Here is a 27,496-nt window from a genome sequence, read left to right on the forward strand (position 1 = left end):
TTCCTTGAACAGCTACTGGGAGCCGAAGAGATGATAATACAGGCCATTTCATTTCTAAGCCCCACGAACTATCAGAATTCTCTCTCTCGTATGAAATCTCACCTACTTCTCTGTAATTCAATACGTTATTCTTGTTTTTGGCCTCTGGGGCAACGTGGGGTAAGCCTGTCTTCCTCTCGACAGTTTTGTAAGTACTTGGAAATTACAAAATGTCCCTGTTTGAAGTTTCTCCACAAGGCCAAATCCCTGGGGACCTGCAAATATCCGACCTCATCAGACTTTGTCTAGCCGTATCATCCATTCAATTCCTCAGGATATACGCCCATTTAGCAGTGGGCCTTTTACACTAGATTTAGTTTCTATTAAAAGAATATGGTTTCTGGTCTAATTTCTTTTAGGTTTGATCTTATGTTTGTTTTTGTTTTTGTTTTCTTTCAGAGGGCCAAAAAAAAAAAAAATCGGATATCGGATCTTCCACTAAATCTGTTTCTTCCATAGTAAGGTTTACCCAGCACATTTGGGATGGAGACAGTTTGTGAGCCGGTACCACGCTGTGCCAGTGTTACAGTCGGGGGCAACAAAGATCTGGTAACATTTATGTCATTTCTCGGGCGAAACAAGGGGTGGTTGGCTGGTGACAGCTGCACATATTTTAGTGCACATGCATCTCTACCAATGAAAATACAAATTCATCGAACTGGTGAGTACCTACTTGGAGAAGGAAGCGTGTGTGGAACAGTCTGCATTGATAGGCCAGTGTGCTGCCCAGCAGGGAGCTCTAACATACTCAGTGGAAATGCAGCAACACTGGCAGACGCCCAGAGGTGGAGGAAATGGAGCGAGCGGATGGAAAAGAAAAGGCCTTATGAGCAAAACCCACCGTCCCCGGAGAAGGTGACAGGTAGGAGAGATGAAGAAGGTTGAGTCTGTGCCGGCTCCCTCTCTCACCCTCCCCACCCCCAGCCTCCAGGGAAAACCCAAGAATGCCTAAAAGTAAGAGAAGGGACATGTAGAAAGGTGTAGATTCAACATGCAGGAAGAGAGCTACCTTAGTTGAGGCTAATTGTTGAAATAGACGGAAAGGGACACGTACAAGAGTATACACTGGAGATCAGTGAAGCAGTCCCCCTCCAAGGAAATCAGGCAACACAAGACCTACAGGCTCAGGACACCGGTCAACCATTTAGAGAAAGTCTCACCTTTGGGAAGTGCAGTTAAAAGCTTAGCATTGATTCCTCCTTTGTAGTTAGTGCGCTGTTCTTTATCTTCAAGCAAGAACTCTTTCTGAAAGCTAGAAATTAAATTATTCCATTAGTCATGTTTAAAGTCAATTTGAATCAAGATACACGATATTAAGTGAAAAAAAAAATGCTAAACGAAAATGAGCTGTTATACATAGTTAAATAGGTGGATGTAGACGACACATAAAAAGTTTTATTTTGGGGAGTTAAATGGGAGCTGTTTTATTTATAGTCATTTATAGTTATAGCTATTTATAGGACTTTTTTTGTGCAACTGAAGAATTACGTCAGCAGGGGCAGGTGACGTAGTGTCAGGGGGGCAAAAACATGGCTGAGCTGCCAGCCAGACGCCTTGGTTGGGACTGATAACCTCTTCTAGAGCCACTCATCATAGCTGTGTAAGTTTGGATTAATCACTCACCCTTTCTGTGTTCTAATCTCTTCCTCAGAAAATCAGCAACTTGTCTAGGTTATGTGCATGCTTTCCTCCAGTGTTGAAATTATATAACAAATGCCTTCAAAGTACCAAGAAATCAAAGCATGGTGGACAGGTCTGCGAGGCTCATGAAAAGAGCCTTGGAATAAAGGAGGAAATGAAAGCGAAGAAGAACTGAGCACTTACTATGTACTCTTCTTCTATAACTAGGCATACTCCAAGCATAATCTTAATTATTTTCGCAAGACCCTGTGAGGCCTGAACTACTCAGTGCTGTGCTAATAAATGTTTAAAAACTTGCTCCTTAGTCTTGCTCTCCCACCCCCTTCCCCTAAGCATATGCTTTGCAGTCTTTGCTGATAGCATAAATACCCCCACTAAGGCTGATTTTCAAGCTTCCCACAGGACTCACTGGACTCACAGCTAAAAGAGAGGCATAAACTCGCTCTCAGGAGGAGGTGCAAGTCGGCTCCAGCACACCAACTGGAACAATTATCATCCTCGGTTTGCAGACTAGGAAACTGTTAAATGATCTGCCCAAGGACGAGATACAAAGCCAGCTCCCACTCTAACACTAGGCCCCCAGGCTGCTGCATGCCAACCCCATGGGCTTCCATGGGAGTGGGCCTGGGGTTGGGCAAGACAGACTGAGCTGCCACTGTGCAGCAAGAAAACCCAGCGTAGAAGCAGGAAAACCAATATTCTCCTGTGATACGATCACCTCCAGAGAGGTGAACAACAGCCTTGGAAAGGCTGAAGGTCAGTGCAAAGCTGACCTTCCCTATGGGCTGTCCTCCATTTGTGTTTCCGCATGTAGGGGTGCACGTCCATAAAGGTCCAAGAGGTGACTGAGGAAAGTGCTGTGCATCTCTGTAAGTGGGGCACATGAATGCTCTATATCCTGCACATAAATTACATTTCAAAGAGCTGCTGCGCATTCCAAAATACGTAACACCATCCATCTTCTAGAACCAAGCTCATCTAAAATCTTAGTTATTGCTGACAAATGTGGTAGGGCTTATATTCATAAATATGACTGCCATGTATCCATATTATTTAACACAAAAGTCTTGAGAGTAAGTAGTCTTTATAAACCACACTCCAGATGGCTTGAAGATTCTAGAATACCCACGTAGGTCAGAAAAGTGGAATTGGCACTGACTTCTCAACAGTAAATCCTAAGGCAGTGATAATTCTTTCTGGCATTTCATTCAGATGTATGACTTAGTATAAACCTACAAAATTAAGTAACTGTAGAAATGTACCCCACTTAAGGAATGGCATGCTATTGTAATTGATTATTTAACTATTTATTTAAATACCTTGATAAAGTTCTGTACTTTCTTTGCAAAACTAACATCTTAGGGAAAAAATTCCATATAAAAAAACGGTGCAATCCTGAAGTATTCAGCTTCTTAGGCCACTGACCTTGGGGCACAAATATTATCTCATATTTTCAAAAGTAGACATGTGCATAGTCCCCCTCCCCCATTTTGTGCTTATCAAAAAACCGCTAATAAAGACTAATAAACTGCTCTCTAGTTAAACATTTTTCTGAACTTTCATGGTGGGGTTTCCAAGTCTTCCCCTGCCCCTCCCCCGGCACTTACTTTCTTGAAACAAAGCTGAACTGTGTCTGTACCAATGAAAGGTACAGCCTTTCCGTGGCTGGTCAGAAACCAGTGGAAAACGCAAGCGCTGCTGGGAACTGCTCTCGTGGCTCCTCACCTGGTCTGTCTGCCTGAGTTCTCTCCTCTCCCTCCTGCTCTGGGACTCAGGTTAAGGTCATTTCCTCAAGGAAGAAACCCCTGATCCAGTGCCCGTCCCACCGGGTACCGAATCTATATTACGTACTTCAGTTGTTTTCTCTCAAGGTAGCCTGGTTTCTTATTTGGAGAACATATTATAAGTGTCTTATTTCAAATTATTGATTTATAAAAGTGGTTTTTTTTAATCAATAAATATCTGTTGAATGAATGGCGACAATAAAATACTTCAAATGTATTCTACACTCACTCTGAAATATTTTACATACACACGCTATACACTTTTAATGTGATATGGGCAAAGAGCATTGCAAACACTGAGAAAAATTAGAAGGGCACATATTTCATAATATCAGTTATAAACTTCCTCCCTTCCCCACTTTCCTTCTTTCACACTTATTTATTTTTTTACTTACTTACTTACTTATCTATTTATCTATCTATTTATTTATTTTAAGGAGGCTCCACGCCCAGCGTGGGGCTTGAACTCACGACTCTGAGATGAAGGGCCGCATGCTCTCTACAGATGGAGCCAGCCAGTCACCTCTCCTTTCTTCACCTTTAGAATAACATATGATAGAAAGAATAAGGCACATGGGGTTGAAAAGTGGAGCTCTGACTCAAGAATGCTAGAAAAGCTATGACTGAGTCAGGACCCCTTAAACCAATATGAAACCAGGCTTTGAAAAAGTCACATCTTTTCCCTGGACTTTCGAGACCCAAGGCACTAGCCAGCGGTGAGAATGCAGGCAAGACACATTAGTAAAGAACTCTGGAACATTCGTGAATGAGCAACGTCTTCTGATCATCTAATGGCTTATAAAACACAAATACCCCAGGGAGCCCTAACATAAATCTCCTCCTCACCTTTTTGAGTCAGAGGCACCAGAGCGGTGGGACTGGCGGAGCCCAAGCCCAACTCACATGATGGGTACCTCGAACGCACTGAGCTCTGGATGCTGCACCGTGCTCTCACCATCCCCAGGATGAGGGGACTCTACCCGACAGCCTCTGTAGGCACGGGTGGTTGCCACAGCTCAATCACAAGTATGGTTCTGCACTTCAGTATGATACCAGCTCTCCATATATAACTAAAGCAAATGCTACGGTCTTAATGTTTGAATTCCATTTTTAAAGTTTCTACTATCAAGAAAGAAGCACCTTTTAGATTTGTTATTGGTCTGCATCTCCTCTGAAACAGTGCTCTTTTCAGCACTAAATTTTCCATACTCTGCCTCCTTCCCTCTGCTTCGATAACCTAAGAAGAGATTGCTACCCACGTCCACAATTTTTTATAATGTCCCATTAACCTACTTAAATGCCAGCAGTAGAAACCAGAGGAAATTGTATTAAAGTGAGAACAGGATAGTCTGCAGTTATTACTGCACAAAATGGGGCTATACCACGACAGTGATTATTCAGCACCGGCGCTGGGAAAGGCTCTCTACAATCTGCTCACCTTTCTCCTAACGTTTACAAGATCATCAAAGTTCACTACCTCATATTTGTACCTGTGGTGTCTGGTCAGCTAGACTGCTTTGGAGGAGGCGAATTCTTGTATCTCTAATCCTATTTTACACTTAGGATCCATAGCAAGGAGGCCATAATTTCAATAGGGACATATGAGATCATACCCACCATATTTGAAATGTCTGACTATTTCATTCTGCTATCCTTACAAAGCAATGCTTTCCTCCTCTTCCTTTTTCTTAGTCACTTGTTAGCTCTGTTACAGCTAAACCAACCTGCCCGGGGACACACTGGGGACTAAGCTACTGTGGTCTGAACATCTGTATTCCCCCAAATTCGTATGTTGAAATGCAAACCCCCAAAAGCGATAATACCAGAAGGTGGGGACTTTGGAAGGGGATTAGGCCGTCAGATGGAGCCTTCATGAATGAGAATAGTGTCCTTATAAAAAGAGACACAGAGACAACTACACTTCAATGCAAATAGAACTAAACAACCCCCCCCCCCCCCCCGAGAGACCCTAGCCATCTCCCTAGCTCATTCCACCCCGTGAGGATACAAGAAGTTGGCTGTCTGCAGATGGAAAGAGGGCCCTCCCCCAATCATGCTGGCGCCCTGATCTCAGACTTCCAGCCTCCAGAATTGTGAGCAATAAATTTCTGTTGTTTCTAAGCCAGCCGGTCTATGGTATTTTGTTGTAGTAGCTGGAACTAAGATATAAGGCTTAGATGCTATCGGACAAAGATAAGAAATAGGGGAGATTCTGTCAAGCGCTAGAAAAGTTAAGATTTCCTGAGTCAAATAAGACAGACAGCCTTACTGATGACAGCCAACTCTAGCTGACTTGATACTAAGATGTGGATCAAATCCATCAAGGCTTTCTTTATCTCATCTAGTGTGTCCTGAAAGATGCCTGCTCCCATTTTCAAATGCAGAGCCCGGCTCAGCCTGATGAGGACAGTGATTAGACAGCTGTTTATTCAAAACCATTGAAATGCAAACCCTTTAGAGTAAGGAGGCAATGCCATGCAGGATACATTAGGAAGAAGTGCATCTGAGTGGAAGGCTGGGGAGATCAGGGTTGGGTCCTTCTACCATAATGAAATGTACATTGGGGTCTATGCCTGTATGTCTTAGGGATAATAACTTTGTGCCTCCACTTGAAAAATTTCAACATCTATTAGGGACAGTGATCTGCTAAGAAGCATCTGAGATACAGCTATCTTGTTTGGCACAAACTTTCATTTTTACAAAGCTTATATGAATGATTCTATATCATAGAGTTTTAGCACATTAGGTAAATCAAATTAGTACCCATAATATCTTGTAGGGAACCGAAGAGCAGAAAGGTTAAGAGACATCAGGACCTCACTGGACAGATGGAGGGATGGGCGGGGGGGGGGGGGGGGGGGTGCGGGGGGGGGGGTAGGGAGGGAAGAGAGGCACAAGGCTAAATCTTTTCTTTAAAAATCAAAAGCTCTCTTACTTAATGGGCAGATTGCAAAAGGACATCCCACGCTTAGAGGCAGGTATGAAAAAAAAAAAGAAAAGATAGTAGCCCTCTACAGGTTCAAAATTATATCTGCTCTGCAAATAGTTCCCATAAACAACATTAATAAATACAAAAAGAATCTTTTCTGGCTGAATCTACAATTAGGTCAGCTTGTTTCATATACTTTAATAAATCAAACTCTGGGGAGAAAACATATTGCCAAACATTCAAACTCATGAATTAGGAATTTAGGAGAATAATTCTAAAAGCTACCACAAATCTCTAAATCCTAAGAGTCTTGAGCAAAGACCACTTTACCTTGGAACTTTTCTTTGACTTGGTAATCCAAGGAAGCTTAAGTTTTTCTGGTTGAAATCTAAGGAGAAAGAAATAAGGTAACAATGAAATAACTACATAATAAGTTAAAAAAACAATCTCCAGTGGGGAAAAAAATTCTCCAAAGTCCCATTGAACATATAACAAGAAAAAAGGAAACCATTAACCAGACAAGAAATATGAATACAAAAATGACACCTTCTAAGAATCAAATTCCACAACCTAGGCAAGGTTTTTTTCCTTCTCCTGAAATGTGGTCAACATAACTCTGCGGGTGAAAAAAATAAAAACAAAAATAAAAAAAAAATCTGACATAGTTCAATCCTATCATGTAAATTTGTTATAGCTACGAGAATAATTCAAAGCAAATACATACTGAATGGCATAGTTACATACTCCAGGAAAAAAAAAGGAGGAAAAAAATTAAACAATTTTGGTCAAGGTAACGTTGAAACTCATCACTGCCTGATGTATTTGAGACACCTTTAAAGACTGTGTGCATTTAAGGGGCTGTTGAAGAGCAGAGGAAATGCTTCTGCTGGTTTTATTGCCTTCCTTAAAATCTAAACAATAACAACACATCAAATTAACTACTTTCTTTATTTTTGAAGTCAAGATATGTATCGTGTAAAGACAGGTGGTAACAAAGCCATGCAGAAAAAAACACACATCCGGGTGAACCAGTTAATCAAAACCAGGCACAGACAAATTTATACCAGTCTAATGGCAAGTAATCTGTTTTACAGCTTTTGGCATAGTAACCCTTTGTCCACCAAGGAAACCACAAGCAGACCACTTACAGAGACTTCTAAGGAAGTGCCTTTTACTGTTTAATATTTGGGGGCAAGTACCTTTTACTGTTTAATATTTGGGGGCCAGAAGAAAAGGAGGTACGAAAATATACCAGATGCTGACATGCCCTTATCCATCAAAACACATCCGGGATCCCGGAATTTGGAAACTGTGACCCACTAGAGATATACAATAAAATGCAAGGTATAATGCCAATTAAACATCTAGGCTTTTTCCTGATTATTCACATATCTGGCTATGTGTGAGAACTCGGTTCAAAAAACTATCAAGTGGTATAGAAGAAAATTTCTGACTCTGAGGCCTGTTCGACTCACTTCCTAATGGTATGTCTGTGCTGGGAAAGACTTAGCTACAGAATGCCTGAAGTTCACATGTGCCACTCAAAATAACTTGAGCATTTCACTTTTCTTCAATCAGTGATCAGAATCTGTGATGCCACTCCAGTAGTTAAACGGAAAGCATGTATTTTCCTCTGCACTCTAAAGGAAGCCACTACAAAAACAGCATTTTGTTCCCAACAGTGTTCACATGAAGATTCCATAAAAAGACAAACACCACTGTCTACTGGAAATGATTTAGTATATGTAGCATTCAGTTTAGAAAAAGATTTTAGCTAAAGCACAGCACGTCCAGAATGTGATCCCAAGTTTGGACATTTTAACTGAATTTGCAATTTTTCCTGCAGAGAGGCTACAGTGGTTTAGCAGTCTCTGTAACTTACACTAGGGGAAACAAACAAACAAACCCACATTTTTCAGCCACAAGATAAGCCAATGCATACACTCCGTTAGATATTTAAAGTGTCCTTCGAGGAAACTGTATAACTAACTGGACACGGGAGAATATATGGTAAACTGGAAGCTACAAAGGCTTTCATCAGAGTATACAACAAACCCATACGTGCAATTTCTATTTCTCTTGCCTTACCTTGTCTCTCAGAGAACTGGAAAACTCCCAGATAGCTGGCAATCTCTGGGCTTCTGAACATGGTTGCACATGGAAAGTTTAGTAACAGAGCCTGCTCTCCAGCTTAATTCTCAACCAGCCACGGCCTTCAGCCCGTCTAAGCAAAACTGGGTTGAGATTCTTCACAGCACAGGGCTACAGCAATCAGGCACTCGTGTCCTTGAAAAGTATAGTCAACGCAAAGTAGGAGGCTGCAGGCTGGAACAGCTCAAACCCCGTAATCAGATTACAAGCAGAAATCAGGCCTGTGGATGCTCAAACAGGCTGGACTCCGCTGATGGGCCATTCTTGATGTTTCCACTTCAAAGCGGGGGCCGAATCACAACTTATGCTTCAGCTAAATAGATAATACCGCCACCTAACCATCACCAGGGGAGTCAAAAACAACTCCTCCTCTCCCTAAAAATAAACAAAAAGGAACTGTACAGAGGCTCTTGAGGTACTGGGAAAAGGGGAAGCCGCCTAACAATTCCCAGGCTGCTTGGAGTCCGGCTTTGGCTAAGTTAAATGAAATATTTCACCTAACAGGGAGCCAAAACCCCATCGTTAAGAGTCCAGATTTATGAACAACACATGAGCGAAATTGCAGGAAAAGAAGAGGCAGATATTACTGGAGGTTCAGAAATTTTAATTTGAGACAGAAGCTCTTAAGCATTACCTCGTGGACTGCCCCCTTGTTATTTCATCGTTACTTTTGAAAGGGAATTAATTTTTAAAAAGCAGCTTTACTACAAAACTGAGGGGAAGGGACAGAGATTTCCCACATTGTCCCCCGCCTCTACATCATGCGTGGCGTCCGCCATGAGCGACAGCACTCACCAGAGGGGGACATTTTTACCAAGGATGAGCCTGCTTTGATTCATCGTCATTACCCACAGTCCGTGGTTTACCTTAAGGTTCGCAACATTCTATGGGTTTGGACAAATGTGTAATGACATCTCGCATCGGAATATCACACAGAGGATTTTCACTACCCTGAAAATCTTCAATGCTCTGCCTTATTCACTTCCCTCCTCCTCTCCCGGCAACTACGGATCTTTTTCCATCTCCCTAGTGTTGCCTTTCCTAGAATGTCAGATAGTTGGGAGTCAAACAGTATGGAGCCTTTTGGCTCCTTTCACTTGGTTGGCTTCTTTCACTTGGTAATATGCATCGAAGGATCCTTCGTGTCTTTTCAAGGCTCGAGAGCTGATGCCTCTTCGGTGAGGAATAATATTCCATTGTCTGGATGCACCACAGTTTGGTTACCCATTCACCCACGGAATGGATGCTTCCCAGTTTGGGCAACTATGAGCAAAGCTGCTATAAACATCCAGGTGCAGGTTTTTGTGTAGACAGACATTTTCAATTCCACTGGGTAAATAAATACCAAGGAGCGTGATGGCTGCATTGTATAGTAAGAGTAAGTTTAGTTTTGTAAGAAAGTGCCAAACGGTCTTGGAAAGTAACTGTACCATTTTGCATTCCCACCACCAATGGATGAAAGTTGATGTTGCTTCAAACTCTTGCCAGCACTTGGTGGTGTCCGTGTTTGGGATTTTTGCCATTCTAATAGGCACATAGTGGTATCGTATTGTTTAACTTGCATTTCCCTGAGGCCACATGACGTGGAGCATCTTTTCATTTACTTATTTGCCATCTGCGTATCTTCTTTGGTGAGGTGTCTGCTGAGATATTTTACTCGGTTGTTTGTTTTCTCATCGTTGAGTTTTAAGAATCCTTTGTATATTTTGGATAACAGCCCTCTATCAGATGTGTCTTTTGCAAATATTTTTCCTAGTCTGCGGCCTTTCTAATTCTCTTGAAATTGTCTTTTGTAGGGGTTTTATAATTTTAGCAAAATCCAGCTTATCCATTCTTTTCTTCATGGGTCATGCCTTTGGTGTTGGATCTAAAAAGGCGTCGCCATTCCCAAGGTCATCTGGGTGTTCTCCTATGTTATCATCTAGCTGTTTTATAGTTTTGTGTTTTACATTTAGGTCTATGATCCATTTTGAACTAGTTTTTGTGAAGGGTGTAAGGTCTGTATCTAGATTATTATTATTATATTTTTCCCATGGGGCCGTCCAGTTGTTCTGGCAGCCTTGGTGGCAGAGACTATCTTTGCTCTCTTGAGTTGCCTGTGAGTCTCTACTCCCATGAGTCCCAATTCCCTGTACTGGCCTGTCCATGTCTCCAACCCTAGGAGCAGTGGCTTGCCCTGGGTCCTCCTCTCTCTTACGGATCCAAGAAGAGTTGCTGATTTTTCAGTCTGTTCGGCTTCTTTCTTGCTGTTGGGAAAAAGGAGTGACTTCCAAACTTCTTATATGCAGGACCAGAAACCCTGAAGTCCCCGGTTTATTTTTGCAACATGTAGATGGTGAGCCACGCAGTAATAATTAGAGACTGACAATTTTACAGCTAAAAGGAGCGTTAAAGAGAACCTACGAAAGCGACGTCATTTACAAGACAAGGAAGCAGAGGGCCAGAGAAGTAACTTGCTCATGGGTACTTGGTTAGGGATGGAGCCATAGAATCTTGGGAAGGTGGGCTGAAGACCATGATTTGTCCCCCACACCCAGTGGGAGGCAGGGACCCTGAGTATGTCCATCTTTGTATACTTAGTACTAAACACTATACTTGGTGCAGAGCAGGCCCCCAGAGAATGTGTGCTGAATGACCGTATGAAATGATGGGATAATCTTTGCTAAAGGCTAGAGCTCACACTCTAAAATGATTTTCATTGATTTTATATCCTGATTTCAAATCAGATTGACTTAACCTGATCTCTAAACCACAGACAAACCTAACTTGAAAAGGAAGAATTATATGCCAAATTAATCAAGGTACGTCAACAGAAGGTACCCTGGCACTGGTGACTCCGTGGGTCAGTGGTGGCATATGGCATTCTCTCTATGCTTCTGGTTACTACATCTCTTATAAAGCTGGGGAGAAATATGGCAAACAGGGCAGTTGAAAAAAACCCGGCAAGGAACAACATACGTAGCTGTGGAGGTCATGGCTAACTGGGAAAAAAAAATAGGAAAACAGAAGTGTGGGAAGGGGTAGGGGAAGGGAGGAAATTGGGCAAGCCAACTGATTCTGGAAGTGAATACTTAGATAAGATGAAATAATATTTATGTTTTACAAATAATCTTTATAAAGAACTTAGCTTATAAGACACGGTATCACCTGCTCATGACCGTTTATATTCCTGAAAACTACTCTTGTTAGAAAATACTCAATTAGAACTACCCTAACTGTATCTAAATATTTCTTTTGAATTATTACTAAGGAATAACTCTAGTTTAAATTTTTAAAATGAAATTCCAATTGAGAATAAAAAGGATTTGGATGTTCTCTTTACATTGGTAACGGAATCTTACCAGAAATACATGCCTCACCCATCACTTATGGAAAAAAACAAACAGACTTATATATGCCTTCATTGTTGAAAAGAAAAAGCAGAGCATTCTTTATGAAATTATGAATATGCAATTTAATTTCCTATTTAATTATCTCATCCTCATGAGACCAAAAAGACTGAAGAAATCTCCATTTTTACATCAGCAAAAAGCACGCAGTTTTTTTTTTTTATTTACTCTCCACTAATTAGAAATAATAACCACTAACACTAATGTTATTATTTTTGGCTGGCTCATTCACACAGAAGAGCTACAAGATAGACAAACATCTCCCCACCTCATTCCATAGGGTAGCTATTTTACTTCTCTGCAGAGAAAATGAGAAGTTGTGGTTGTGATTTTCTTAAGTTTCAGGGGGAAGACGTCTTGATTTAAAACAGAGATGGTGCTGTCTTCCCTTTCCAACAACAGCACTTAACCACCAGCTCAGCACAAAGGAAGGAGACTCACAAGATGCACAAAATTCTCTGCCGCTGTGTCCACTCAGAAAAACTGATCTTTTCCATTTTTGAAGCACCACTGTCTTCAATACTCAGAAGTAATGTTTAAAGGAAGGATTTTCTTGGACGTTTTTGAAGTTTTAATCTTGAAATTAAAAAGAAACACAGCAAATGCTTACATTTCCTCTAGATGGGGACGAAAGAAAATGCTTCAGTGGAAGGGGCATAAATGTGTGAAATGGGAGGGCAGGAGGGAGGTCACTGTCACGGTCATGGGCGTACCACATCATGATCCGTGAGTCGTGGATGACCAAGAAAGGATCTATGAATGGGCCACTGAGATGCTGACATCCCAAAGCGAAATCACTCGGTCAAGTGAATCAGGCCTTGGTAAATCCAAAGCCTTGGACTCTGGGAAAACTGGAGGTGAAGGGGCCTTCCTGATCACAAATCTTCATTTTGCAAAATGTTTGACTACTCTCTCAAGGTCACATGGCTTATGGTGTGACAGTGCCAGACTAGAAATCTACATTCACTCCCTCTCCCCTGGACAACTCCCACATTTCTGATAGGCCTGGATACAAAATAACAGGGGCCATTGTTGTAAATATGTTCTGAATTGTCCTAGGGTCTCCCAGCCCTCTCTCTATCTTGATTTTATTGGTAAAGGGGCCAGTCTGACCCCTGGGGGAGGAGTCAAGCCAGTTTCTGGTTGCTTCTTACAAATTTCGTATGATTCCTTGGTCTGGTTTTGGTTCCACAGATGTCCCTCAAATCCAGCACTGACCCCAGACATGAGTAAACAGGGCATATCTGAGACCCTCGGGCAAATATATAAGTCAGTGTGGCTGGTGGCGCTGGGGTATTATGGAAAAAAGCAAGCAATGTATTACTCTATGATTCTTCCTTCCCTTCCCAAAGTTCCCACCTTATTGGAGATGGACAGGATAAGGGTGTTACTAAAGGAGATTACTTTGAACGAGTTCAACTATGTTTACCACGGTTTGTTTATAAACGCATAAAACTGGAACCAGCCTACAACATACAGAAACAGTGAGTAAGTAAATTACCCAAGAAAACCAGGTTTGAAACGCAGTTGGTAATTCGGAAAAATTTTCACGATGTATTAGAGGTACACGCCCCACTTCATTGGAAAGACAGTAAATACTCCAAAACATTAATTATCTCGCTACTCAGACATAACCAATCAAGTTTTTCCTCCTCTATCGTCCAATAGATACACAGTAAACATGAATTACTTCTACAGTCACCCAAACAATTAATGACAAATAAAGATGAAAGTAATAGGCCCTTTTGAAATCTCAAGGCTTAGATTTGGCCTAAACATCCAGGAGAAAATCATGAATGGAATTGTGTCTGTGGGCTCATGGCACAGTATCAGTCTGCCCTTTTCCCCTGAACATATGCATTTCTTGGCTATAGAGGAGTTGGCCAGAGACTCGCCAAAGCCCTTGATAACATGCAACCCCATGTTTCTCACACTCAACCCCACATGGACCATAATCACATGGAAGTGCCGAGACCAACTTTCTCTGCCAACCAGCACTGAATTCACCTGCTAAGCCCCTTCAACGATTGTCATCTCTCTCAGTATTTCTCTATTGCCAATTACCCTTTTCCTGCTTAAGAGCCTTGTCTTCTAAAGGATTATCGACTTGAGGGGCAACACCTGACATACGTTCCTAGCACAGGGCCTGGCTCGGAACAACAAACCATAAATACTGGGTGAACGAGGGAATGAAGCGGGCAGGCAAGCAGACAAGCAACGAGATCACTTCTGTCCTCCCTCATTCTTAAGATTCTGGTCCATTCTCAGCAACTCTCTTTTCTTTCTAGGGGGCATATAGGGGAATGGTTACCACTCCTTCCTTACCATGAGACTTCTACTAATGTCTTCTTGTCTTTCCTACAATGTGAAGCAGGGATATAGAACGTAAACATTTGCTTGCAGGAAGAAACAGGAAGAAAATGTTAAAGATTTGTCAGAGATACGATGGAATGGGAAAAACAGGAGCTGATTTCTGTAGTCTAACTGTGGCCAATGTCAGTGGGAGTCCAGGTAAGAAGGGTCACCTCCTAAATGCCCAAGGTCAAAAGATAAGGCATTAGATGACAAAGGATCAGGGTATTAAACCCGCAGGGAACATGCTGCCCAATTCACAGCTGTGGCTCAGAATTACATGGAGGCTTTATGAGGAACCAGTCCCCCTGTCTGTTGTCTGGCTGACACATTCATGCACCCCTGCTACGTGAGTGAAGCTGTCCTTCAGGGGTCATCATCATGGAGGACAAAATGGGAACAAAGCCAATGAACGGGAAAACAGCCCGACACCTCCACTGGCAACTACCCATTTTCTACCAGACCTACTGGGATGATATACAGAATAGCCTAAGACTCGGGACCCTTACTGACCTGGCACGCCAGGGTGGGCATGATGCTAAGTGCTCTGCGGCATTAAACTCATTCAGCGCTCTCAAAGCCTGCAGGAAGATACTGTTACTATCCCCATCAGCATGAGAAAATGGAGACACCGTGGGCTCCAGACTCTTGAAATGTAGCTCTGAAGGCAAAACAACCATTTCCTGGTCAAAATGAAATCAAAGAGAATACGAAGGGGAGGTCATGATTACATGAGAGAATGTCCCGTCGACCCTTGAACAGGTAGGGCTTGGGGCACTGACCCCCTACACAATCGAACATCTGAGTAGAACTTTTGACTCCCGGGGCACCGAAGTGGCTCAGTCGGTTAAGCAGTTAAGTATCTGACTTCGGGTCAGGTCATGATCTCACGGTCTGTGAGTTTGAGCCCTGCGTCGGGCTCTGTGCTGACAGCTTGGAGCCTGGATCTTGCTTGGGATTCTATGTCTCCCTCTCTCTCTGCCCCTCCCCTTGTCTCTCTCTCTCTCTCTTTCAAAAATAAAAATTTAAAAAAAAGAACTTTTGACTCCCCCCAAACTTAACTGAAAGTTAGCCCACTGCTGACCAAGAGCCTTACCAATAACATACACAGTCGATTAACACATATTTTGTTTGCTGTATGTTATATACTGTATTATTTTTAATTTTTTCACTTTTATTTAGAGAGAGAGAAAGAGAGAGAGAGTGAGTACAGGAGTAGGGGAGGGAAGGGAGAGAGGGAGAGAAAGAATTCCTAGCAGACTCCATGCTGTCAGTGCAGAGCTGGGCGTGGAGCTCAAACTCCCAAACCGTGAGATCATGACCTGAGCTGAAACCAAAAGGCCAACGCTTAACAACTGAGCCACCCAGGCACGCCTGTTATATCCTGTCTTCTTACAATAAAGTAAGCTACAGAAAAGAAAACGTTATGAAGAAAATCAGAAGGAAAATACAGTTATGGTACTGGGCTGTATTTATTGGGGGAAAAAATCCACATAGAATTTAGTCTGCACAGTTTAAGCCCGTGTTCTTCAAGGGTCAACCGTATGGGGATGCGCTCGGAAAACTGGCGCGCGTTATTTAACCCGCACGTGGATCTCCATATTGAAAAGAGACGTGAGCGTCTGTGACGGTCCATCTGAGGCCTGTATGATGTCACCTTATGCTTCCTCATTGCGCTCCTTGAAAGCAACTGAAGAACTCACAGGCCACAGGAAAATGAGCTGACTTTTAAATGGACAATACCTGACCACATGCCGTTGTGAGTTACTGATACATTTCTAAAACTGTAAGAAGTGTGGCAGAACGACTTTAATGAAATCTACTCTAAGCTACGAAAGGCGATGGCTGGACTAAAATTCCAAAGTGAAGGATATATTTTTATAGCCTAGTAAAGCAGTATTTTGTGTGCTAGCAGCAGCTGTAAATGGTATTCACATTTTCTGTGGGGATTTTATTTATGTGTGCAGACTCTTAATCTGGGGCAGAATTGGCTGACATGAGGTAATCCCACCAGTGGGAAGCCCATTTAAGTCCTTTTCATTTCCCTTTTATCACATACTGGTTTATTCATACATTCCAGATTCCTCATTTTAGTGAAAGTCTCCTCCTGTGCGCACTGCAAAATGCTTTCCGAATTTTGGTTAGAGGGAATATTCAGGCTAAGTCTCAAATAAAATTTTGTGTTATACGACTGCATAAAGTAATTTTAAACAGGCCAAGTATGCAGGCATGAAAAGGCAAAATTACTTTCAACGGTAAGAAATATTACAACTCACAGAGATTTCTGTGTCAGGTGTGTTGAAAGGACCACGTCAGTCTTGCTATATTCCAGAACTCGTTTTTAAAGAAAAGGCTTACTGCGAACCCGTAAGGACTTATTCGTGCCTTTAAATGTCCAAAAGAGGAATGTTAACCTTTGAAGTGAAAATGGTCTTTAATCATTTTAACTTCTGGCCGGTTTTGAATCTGTAGCTAGTAATTCTTGGGGAAAATAACCCAGGTAGCTTACGGGAAGAGAGAATGGTCAACTGTTTCTCAGAGCAAGCAAGGTGGGGGGGTGGGGGGGTAGGGGAAGGTCAGGTTCCATGTTGAAAATGTACACCGGAATATACGTACAATGGGATATGACTCAGCCTTAAGGAATGACATTCTGACATGTGCTACGATATGGATGGACCGTGAAGACATTATATTCAATGACTAAGCCAGACACCAAGGACAAATATCGTATGATTTCCCACCCACGAGGTATGCAGAGTAGTCAAATTCGCAGCAGCAGAAAGGAGTATGGTGGTTACCAGGAGCTGGCGTGCAGGGGGAATGGGGACAGAACACTAAAAGTTAAGCACAAAGTGACACAGGTTAGAGGTATGCGCTGGGCATCCAGGGCACTGCCCTCGCGAGGCCCCTTGCACGTGGCCCACTACTCCCTTCCAGGTCAGGGAGACGCCAAGGACATTTTGACCTCCTCAAAGCACCAATACTCAAAGGGCCCTTCAACAATGATCTGGCAAATAAGTATACATTGAGGTATTTAGTGTAAAATCTGAAACTGTATCCCAGAACATGAGGTGCAGAACACTGTTTCTTGACAGCTGCGGGGGCCCGGGCCCCACCTCGCTCGCTGAGGGCTGAGCCCCAGCAGAGGGGAAGGGGGCTGGCATGGTGACAGTTATCCAGGGAGCTCGGAGCAGGCTTCTGCCAACTCCAGTCATCCAATACTCGCTGTTTGATGGTTTTAACATGAACAGAAAGTAAGGAAATACTGAATCATCAGATATGAGAGCTTTTCATGAGTCTAAAAATCCAGATGGCAGACAAGTAAATGTGTAATATTACTGTTGATATCTGATAGATTAGAGCCGTTCTGTGGCTATAATTGAGTGATCTGAAGGCAAGAGCTTTGAATAAAATAATTTGGGGGCTTCCTCGTCCTCAGAAGGGCATCTTCATAAAAACAACAGCAGGGGCACCTGGGTGGTTCCGTTGAGGAAGCGTCCGACTTCGGCTCAGGTCACGATCTGGGTTCGTGGGTTCGAGCCCCGACTTCGGCTCAGGTCATGATCTGAGTTTGTGAGTTGGAGCCCCACAGTGGGCTCTGTGCTGACAGCCCAGAGCCTGGAGCCTGCTTCAGATTCTGTATCTCGCTCTCTCTCTGCCCTCCCCCCGCTCACACTCTCTCTCTGTCTCTCAAAAATAAACATTAAAAAATAAAAATAAAAAACCCCAGCAACCTCACAAAACTAATTAGTATGAAAACCCAAGAAAAATCCAGCAACCTGTCATCCCCAGCATGTCCAGTGTCCTACAAATGTACTTTAACTGGTACCCAGGACCTTACTTAGCTTACCTAGGGTCAGCGTTTGCTGAACGATGGGGAAGTGGAGGGATGTGGCTGAGATCGGACCTGGTCACGATAGCTTTCTCCACAGGCAATGACCACCGCAAAGCAGATCCTGTGCTCAAAGACTGAGTGGCACAGGAAGGTTACGACACAGAAGTTGAAGGTATATTCTCTTTGCTTGTTGAAATGACTAAAGATATACTTACACTCACGAGTAAGTTTAACATCTGATATAAGGCAAATGATATCAAAGTTTGGTGCCGCTCAGGGTCAGATGAGGTACCTGCTAAAAATGAAGGTCCCCCTACCCCAGATATGCCCCAGAGGTCGGAAACCACTAGTACAAGCCGTTCGTGATATTACGTCCAGGAAGAAGCAAGGAAATGGAATCAGTGGAGGAGTCTGAGGAAGGAAGGCTTCCTGGAGGGGGTGACAGGTGAGACTAATTGGGAATGGAGGAGACAAGTGGATGTGCCAGCAGGAAGGGGTGATGTAAGCATGACACATGGGGTGAGAACAGTGCTTTGTTTATTTTTTAAATTTTTGTGTATTTTTGAGAGAGAGGGAGCGCATGAGCGAGGGAGGGGCAGAGAGAGAGGGAGACACAGAATCCGAAGCAGGCTCCAGGCTCTGAGCTGTCTGTGCAGAGCCCAACGTGGGGCTCGAACCCACGAACTGTGAGATCATAATCTGAGCTGAAATCAGATGCTTAATCGACTGAGCCACCCAGGTGCCCTGAGAACAGTGCTTTATTACAGGAGGTGTAAGAGGCGCCTGGGTGGCTCAGTCAGCTGAGCGTCCAACTTCAGCTCAAGTCATGATCTCACAGTTCGTGAGTTCGAGCCCCGCATCGGGCTTGCTCCCATCAGCAGCGCAGGGGCATAGGGGAGCTTCAGATCCTCTGTCTCCCTCTCTCTCTCTCTGCCCCTTCCCCGCTTGCACTCTCTCTCTCCTTCTCTCAAAAATAAATAAAACATTTTTAAAAAATAAACAATAAAAAAATAAGAGCCAAGGAGGTGTGGGGCTGAGATGGGGGCCACATTCAGAAGGAATGTGACAGGCCAGGATACACAGAGGTGGAAAGGCAGGTGGGAAGGAAGGAACCTCCCAGAACAAGGAGACTCATCTACTATGAAGAAACAGAAAAGCTGTCACTGAAGTCCCAGTAGAAAATAAATTCCAGGTTCTCTTCAGGCCTGGACATCATGCAGCATGGTCTTTAAGAAAGAAAATAGTTTCCAGAAGCACAGACGTCCTGGCCCACTCACTTCCTCTACGTGGCTTGCATGCCTCTTACCATAACCAGGATGGCAGACGGTAAAATAAAAAATCTTCTAGGGGCGTCTGGGTGGCTCAGTCGGTTAAGCGTCCGACTTGTGAGGTCATGATCTCACGGTCTGTGAGTTCGAGCCCCGCGTCAGGCTCTGTGCTGACAGCTCAGAGCCTGGAGCCTGTTTCGGATTCTGTGTCTCCCTCTCTCTCTGCCCCTCCCCTGTTCACGCTCTGTCTCTCTCTGTCTCAAAAATAAATAAACGTTAAAAAAAAAAAAAATTAAAAAAAAAAAATCTTCTAAAGGCCACCTCCTTTTTCATACATTCATTACTGTGACCCCTTCCCGGGTCACAACCTGGCCCATGGCTGGCAACTGTGCCACCGTTACCAGACATGACAGGCTGGCCAGCATGTCACAGACACTCGAAGCCACTGAAACACTGAAACAGAGTGACCGCTCAGGATGTAAGTTACAGGGGGGATTCAGTGCTGACAGTAAGATGTAAACTGAAGGCTGATATTTCGGGTTTTCTGCGTAGTATTTCCAGTTAGATGCTCCATCACCTACCTGTACCCAATATGCAAAAGACGAACGTCAAGGATTTCACCCCTACCCCCTTCTCGCCTCAGCCCTCTCCCGTCTCCTGCAGTGTATTCCCACTCCACTTCCAGAAGCCATCCCTTCTTTCCCGACAGGATTCACTGAGCAACTACCAGAGGTCAGGTACCAGGGCGCTCGGGATGTTGAATGAAGCGCCTGCCCCCCATGAGTTCACGGTCACGATGAAGGATCACCTAACACGTGAAGGGCTGATTTTTGTATAGAGTTGCCAGGGTCTTCTTCCACCTTGTTCTCGCCGACCCTTTTGAAGCGTCCCTACTTCTTCCGTTGTTCCTATCAAGTACGTATATTTGTCTTCCCGGGACGATAGATTCTTTCTGGGTATAATGAGAGACCGTTCCCTCCGGCTCCAGAACAGCCACGTGCATGGCAGAATTGAGACAAACATGGCGGGATTACGTCACTTCCTAGAACAGAGAACCCGCGTACCTCCTTCCCCCTCTCTTCAAAACACCTGCCGAGATGAAGTATTTTAACTGCGACGACATGGAAATAAGTAGGTAAACTGTACTGTCCTGGTCAATGTGAATTACACGCTTTTTTACATTCATGGTGATTTGGGAGTGAACTATTTATTAATGCTCCATCATAGCTAATCGCTTATTGATATAATTAAGGAATAATCAAACAACTGATTAAAACAGTATGATTCAGGTGAGTCAATAATTCTTCCCCTTAAAAAGGCAACACGTTTATCTCTCCCAGGACAATAACTATTCCTTAAAATCAAATCCTTGCTTTGTGATTAAAGTTATATACATACACCTTAAAATCACATTGGAAAACCCAATTGCCCACCGGCTCCAATCCTAACTTCCTCATTCAAGATAACTAGATGTAAAACATTCAAGCAGCAGTGTTGTAATTTATAACAACTTTGGACTTGTGGACTTTGTGGCTTCTCATTCAGGGACTCAAAGTTTATGTTCTAACAAGAAGCCTCTTTCTTCCCCTGACATCTTTGTGGTACATAAAGAAAATGTACCCACTCCAGGGACTTCCCTGCTCCTTCTTGTCCTACGCACGATTAATCTTTTTCTCTTTTCAATTTGAGGTGCAGTAATGTACCCCCCTGACCCCGAAACGTGCTTTGCATGGAGTTTCAGGGGTCTTCTAAAGTCCTAGGGGAGCTTAGCACCAAACTAATGAATCCCTTTTTGTACAGATCAAAGGTTTGAGTTAAGTACAAGTAATTCAAAGTCATAGCCCACGTCTTGGAGAGCCAGTCAGCTAAGAGGTCAACAGAGATAGAAACAGATATTTAAAACGGGGGGGGGGGGGGGGATTTTCTTTAACAGGATGGACATAATGAATTTACCCTTTCCCTAAGAGACAAAAAGCAGACAGGAGTCAATCAAAAGGAGACAACAAGGTCAAAACAGTCCCCAGCAGGTGTCCTCTCCCACTCCACTCCCATTTGCCTATGCTAACCCCAGCCCTGGGAGCTGTCGCTTCCCATAACGAGCTGGCCAGCTTTGCAACTACGAGATTTCTATGGGGAGAGAAACTCGTGGTGATGGGGCAGTTAGGACAAGCTGCCATTGTCCCTTCCGTCCTGGGAGGCTGTCCAGAGCCTGCACCAGGTTCAGAAATGAAAAAGAAATCACTTAGACAAAGAGACATGAACTTGAGGCTCCCGTTTGTGGTCACTTGCCACATAATTAATTCAGGCTCCTCCTCCGTGTGCTCCTCTGTCCCACAGGCAGCTTTGGTTCTTCAGCCATGACCGCTAATTTCAGGAACTTAAGAAGTCTGTACAAAAATTTTGGGTAGAGAAAAGTGCCGCTCTCCCTAGTTTCTAGCCACTGCATCGGTTTTGGAAAAAACACCAAAGAGAAAAGATGGATTGAGTCTAAAACGTTCAATCATAAAGCTATTTCCCTGAGATGCTAAGCTGTGGCCATTAACCCCCAACACCGAGTAAACTTTATTATTGAAGAGAACAATAAGACAGATGACGTGATGAATGTCATTTCAGAAGAGGAATTTAAAATGGAGAAGTCGTTTTGGAGCTCATCCAGTCTAACCCTATACTTTGGAGAACAATGGAAGTGACTTGTCCAAGGTCACTTAGCCCATTTGTGACAGCCTTGGAGCCTGGGTCCCCTGGCTCCTAGGACTCTGTTCTTTTCCGCTGTAGCACCTTGCTGCCTGGTGATGTTTCCTTCCTACCACACACATGACCTCACCACTAGCAAGACTTTACTAGAAAACATGATCAAGATGCTAAGAGCATCCAAAACATCTTGGGTCAACAGGAAACCATTCAATATTGCCTGATACAGTCCATGCTCCATTCAGTAAGTCCTAACACAGCACAAGCCACAGAGTAAGGAAAGCCCTAGGAAAAGGTGACATACTGCTCTGACCTTCGGGAAGCCACTTCCTGTTTTCCATCCACACCATAAGTGTGTCTGCCAAGGGCAGTGTATATTCCTGTCATCACAGTGCACTAGAATTAATTGAGCAGTACGAGGCCACGTCTCCAGGGTTTGGGCTCTCTGGCTCCTTGCGGGACAAAAGCCCACTGCCACCAGCTCTGCCGGCCTGTCCCCAGGCACCAGCCTTCTTGGCCTGCTGGCCTGCCTAATAAGGCAATGTGCAAGGTGACTGGCCGGCTTATAGGTCACCCACTGTTTACTGTGCAAATTCTGGACTCACAAGCAAGAGCCTACCTTTTGGCAGACAAAGGGTTACCCTTTGCCAAAATCTCTTATTCGGTCCATTTACATAATAATAGATACTGATCTGTAGAGTCTGCCAGATTGGACACAGGGTGGCTTGCAGGGTTAAGGGAACTTGCCTTCAGCAGGCCTGGAGTAGCTAGGCTTCAGGGGAAGTTTCTTTGCCTCTGCCTCCCCCAGCCCCCTTCCCAGGTCCTTCAGAGAACTCACACTCCATCTCTGGAGCAACTTATTTAGCATGCATCCTGACTCCTGAGGCGCCCAGACTTCAAAAATAGCAACCGGACTGTCTCCAAATAGATCGCATGTCCTGGGTACTTAAAAGGGAGTCACTGGGTCAGGTGCAGGAAAAATCCTTAGCATCCCAGAAACTATGTGCTGGCGGTGGTGGGGGGGGGGGGGGGAGAAGAAAGCCAAATCAAAACAACAAAACCCCAAACTTCTGTCTTTTCAAATAAGGAGGCGGAGCTGTTGGCCAAACCCTGCCTGAATACAAACACCCTTTAGTTATTTTTGATGCCGTGAAGGTCCGGGCTCAGAGACTCTTCCCACCCCCGGCTCCTGAGACTTCTACACATTTGGGGAAAGGATACCTCTGCGGTGATTAACTGCGGCACATTCATCACTGCACAAATTTCCTTCGGCTTTCAGTCTCTTTGTCACTTAGAAGGCATTCCACCCTCCGGCCCACCAAAATCTGATATGTCCCAGGAGAGTTTTGAACAGTACGAGGATTTCAAGTTTCAACAGCAGCCTGGCGATGATGGGATGGAGCCAGATGAGGAAGCATCAGGGAGCATGAGGTCGCAAACCTTGAGGACGGTGTTCACCAGACTATCAGTGCACATACGAAGGCCAAGATACAGCCCAAATCTGTAACCATGGTGAGCAGAAACCAATCTGACGGCCTCAGCCTCCCACCCGGGGCCAGCATCCAGCGTTAACACCCTTTCTGTGTAAACACACAGTTCCTTTCGAACCAGAGAGAGCCCGACAAGTAGCAGCCACGCTCTGCTTCTCAGAGGAAAAGAGTTGAGAGTATCTAAAATGACGGTTAGGAAAACCGGAGGCCTACGCACTGCTGATATGTTGGGGATAAAAATGTTAGATCAATTTCTGGTTTTCACAAATCCAAGGTTTACCTATTCAGTCCCTACGGGATTCTCCAACAGAGGCATTCAGGAATCCCTGTCTAGATATTCGTAACAAAGAGAAAAAGCAAGGGGTGTGGGATACTGAAAACCCAAAGCTTGTCCTTAAGCTCCTGGAAAAAGCAGCCTTGGAAAGGAGAGTTTCAAAAACACACACCAACCTCCATATTGTCCTAACAAGCCTCTGTCCTCACAACCTCAAAGGAATCGGCTTGCACTCTCCTTTACCGCCTCTAAATTAGGCAAAGTAGGCGGGGAACCACAGGGGCCCCAGGGTGTGGGTAGACCCGGGGGTGTGGAGCTGCCCTGGGTCCCTGTCCCCCCTAAGAAGGCAGAGGGAAATCACAGGGTGGCAGGTGTAGGCCACCAGCCGCCTGGTTGGCTTCTGTGTTTATTTTACTCCCGAACAGCTAATTTCCCATTGTTCAAGGCCAAGTTAGAGAGCACTGAAGCATTGTTACTCCCTTTTCTTCTTCAACTGCCAGCTCCTGTGGCTGTTTGATTCCTAATTAGCACTTCTAGGGAGAGTAGGCCAGGAAAAGGAAAGAAGAGGCGACTCCTAGCTACTGGCCACTGACCCCTGCCAGCAGCAGTCTGGGCAACCAGGACCCCTTGAGAAGGAGGAGGAGGAGGAGGAGGAGGAGGAGGAGACAGTGAGAGAGGAAAGGGAAGGCGTGGCGCCCGCAGGGTGACCTGGATCTACCGTGGAATTCCTACGTGGCCAGACCTCAGGACGCTAGAGACTGCGAACTGAAGACAATAAAAAAAAAAAAAAAATCATCAACAGTGACAACTGAGCTCATCTTAAATTTATTCTAATTAAATGTCGTCAAGAAAGAAAAAGTCCTGTCTTCCAGTCCCTGTGACTCTCTCCTGAACAGTAAAGATATTACTGTGCTCGCTGGCGTTGCCGTCCTAAGCAAGGTTGTCCAACAGGTTCGCGCACAAGAGGCGTATTCATGGACCTGATTCCATTAAAGCAGCAGCTGCTCATCAGTTTGAAGGTATATGTATTCAGTCAACATCCAGTTAACAGAACTACAACCACAGCACTGTCCCCCTGAAATTAAAACTGTGCCAGGTACAATAGGCTGCACGGTGGATTTTTTATCAGATCACTTCCTGTTCAGACGAGCAAAGAGCTTTCTCTTTACCATGCACATTGCATCGGTTTTTTTTTTTGTTTTTTTTGTTTTTTTTTTTTTTGGCTATTAGACGTGTAAGCTATTTGATTGGGTGGCAGAAAGAGACTTTAAAATTATTAAGGACTAGATCTTCATTTGCTGCCTATTTAGATAATACTTTGTTTTTAAGCACATTGTCAGGCTATTTTTATGGATATATTTTTAACCCGGACACATGCTTACCCTGTGTTCCGCTTAAAATATGCTGATACAGCTTTAAACTCCCTCCTGCAATGCTGATTTAACTTAGCCACCGCTATCCACATCTGAGAGTATTAGTTCAAGAACTAACCTTTCTTTTTAAAAAGAATTAAAAAGACTTGATTCCTTAACTGCACTATGTCGTCCCCTAGTGGCTGAAAAGAGTTGACGGATTTTCCAAAGTCCACTTTACAAAACACCCGTTCTTAAACGGAAAGCATGAAGTCTGGACGCTTTTGCTGACAGCAGCTTTAACATCTCTGAGATATATACGAGCTGAAAGGTTAGAAAATGATTTCATTCATTTACTCAACAAATAATACACAAAGTGTCCTAGAGGCCAAGCCCTGTTCTGGGGCTGGGGAAACAGAATGAGTAAGGATACAGGAGAAATTCCATTCTAGTAATAAATACGCAAGTATAATACAATGTCCCACATGCCCAGTGGCCTTTTATTTTAATGTGTGTGAAATATATGTTACAAGAGCTCACTATCAGATACTCGGGAAACATGAGTGATTTTGTGCTGCTAGTCTGTCTCTTCAACGTCTTGTCTGTCATTGTCCCCTCCCCTTCACCTTTCCCTTCGCCCAGGCAGCCTCAGAGCTGGTTCCAAGTGCCCTCAGCAAGCATCTGCTAAATAAAGTGACCCATGAAATCCAAATTAATGAGGCTTTATTATCAGCTAAATGAAAGGGCTCTTGCTTTTTTCAGTTGTCCGTATCGTAAATTAAAATACCGATAGTTATAAAAGTGAGGCAGGCTCATGAAAAAGTAACAGGTCTCTCTTTAGACATATAAACTGAGGCAATAATATATTGTTTTGTGTATAAACGTCACGGTGCTGTGAACATCTGATTGAGAAGCTCACATCTGACGAAACCATAAACATGCATCCCGAGGCTGTAGCACGCTATTGTTTCACTCTCCTGTCCCCCACCTTTCTGGAAAGTGGCAGAACCACAACTAATGCCATTCCGAAGTGAGTTCTTACAGGACGTTAGGTGCTCTGGGATGTACCAGGGTAGCAGAGATCACTGTCGTGCCAACTTGGTGCACTGGCCTTGGCTGCGGGACGCTCCATGCTGAGAAGGGCTCTCGCCCACCACACGTGGGGAAGTACAAGTTCACAAGACCAAGGATGACAGAGTCTCTCAGGAGCACAAACTCTCACAAAAGCTGAATACCTGTGGGTTCCCATTTCTGTTTGAAATTCTACCTCACCTGCCCAGATGCTGTTCAGTTTCTTGCTGCTGGGATTTTTCCCCTTAATGGCGAGGTCTCCGCCATGGAGATTTAAATGTCAAGGGGTCCACAGCTACGGGTCTCTGTTACTTCTGTAGGAAAAGGCAGGTGGCGTCTCACAAGACCCACTGCGTGATCTAAATTAACAAGACACGGAAACAGCTACTGTTACAATATTCAAAAGTGAGCTCTGGCAGGTAAAATGCTGACTTGGAAAAGAAAGCCTAGTGGATTTGCAAGCAAAATCTGTGTTGAGCGCTATACTGTCGGTATAAACAAAATTCAAACAATTTACCCAAATGTTTCTATTCACTTATGTTCTACCTCATTTCCCAGAGCTAGAGAAAGGGTGGTGGCAATCCGTTAACTTCAACCCAGTGTCCAAATGTAAAGAAAACAAATCTCCACAGTTCTAAATTATTGATTTTTTAAAGCTTTAAACAAAGGCAGGACTTTGGATATTCGGGTGCACATCACAAGTTATCAAAAATAGTGACCCAGGCTGAAACATACCTCAGAGGTTGTGGCCCTCATCTCTGTGTTATACTTAAAACTTTTGATAGCAGCCATGTTAAGATTTGTATAGTTTGGGGGCACTTGTGAGAAAAGGAGGGGGGGGGGGTCTGTAGTTTTACACTGAAACTGTATAATGTTTTATACAGATGTATACAAATGTTTTGTACAAATTACACGCGATTTTAAAAGTGCAAACAAAGCACAATTGGTCCCAGGGTCTCCTGCGGACTCTGAGGGGAGGTAGCAGTTGGAAGTAAACTGGTAAATGCCTGGACTTTGCCCTGAAACCTGCACATGAAGAATATCAGCTGCGGTCCCTCAAGTTCCCAAAAAGCTTCAGTTGGGACCTTGGCGCAGGGGGAGGGGGGACACATCTTATTCTCCCCACCGCACCCCCCTAACCCCAGCCTCCAGGAAGATTCCAGGCCCAGGGACCCAGTTAGTTCTCCCTCAGACTCAGGTCCTCAGAATTCAGGTGGCTTTCACTAAACT

General features: G+C 44.0%; 1 protein-coding gene across 18 annotated transcripts in view; it reads right to left on the reverse strand.

The window, feature by feature from the left end:
• The window catches only part of SVIL (supervillin), a 231,519-nt gene that overhangs the window by 94,537 nt on the left and 109,486 nt on the right, over positions 1-27,496 (reverse strand). For 5 of the 18 annotated variants that reach the window (XM_053895220.1, XM_053895221.1, XM_053895225.1 and 2 more), the window contains 2 exons: positions 6,724-6,781; positions 1,200-1,291 (listed from right to left, as the gene is read on the reverse strand). Coding sequence is in view for 12 of the 18 variants with exons in the window: in XM_019465222.2 (XP_019320767.2) it covers positions 1,200-1,291; positions 6,724-6,781 (150 nt within the window). In the remaining 6 variants the exon portion in view is untranslated. Of the gene's footprint in view, positions 1-1,199; positions 1,292-6,723; positions 6,782-8,481; positions 8,615-27,496 lie in introns of those variants that run through there. The other 13 variants (XM_053895216.1, XM_053895215.1, XM_019465220.2 and 10 more) reach the window with 9 other exon arrangements.

Source organism: Panthera pardus, unplaced genomic scaffold (genome assembly GCF_024362965.1).
Source record: "Panthera pardus isolate Hobbes unplaced genomic scaffold, ASM2436296v1 HiC_scaffold_6, whole genome shotgun sequence".
Taxonomy (NCBI): domain Eukaryota; kingdom Metazoa; phylum Chordata; class Mammalia; order Carnivora; family Felidae; genus Panthera; species Panthera pardus.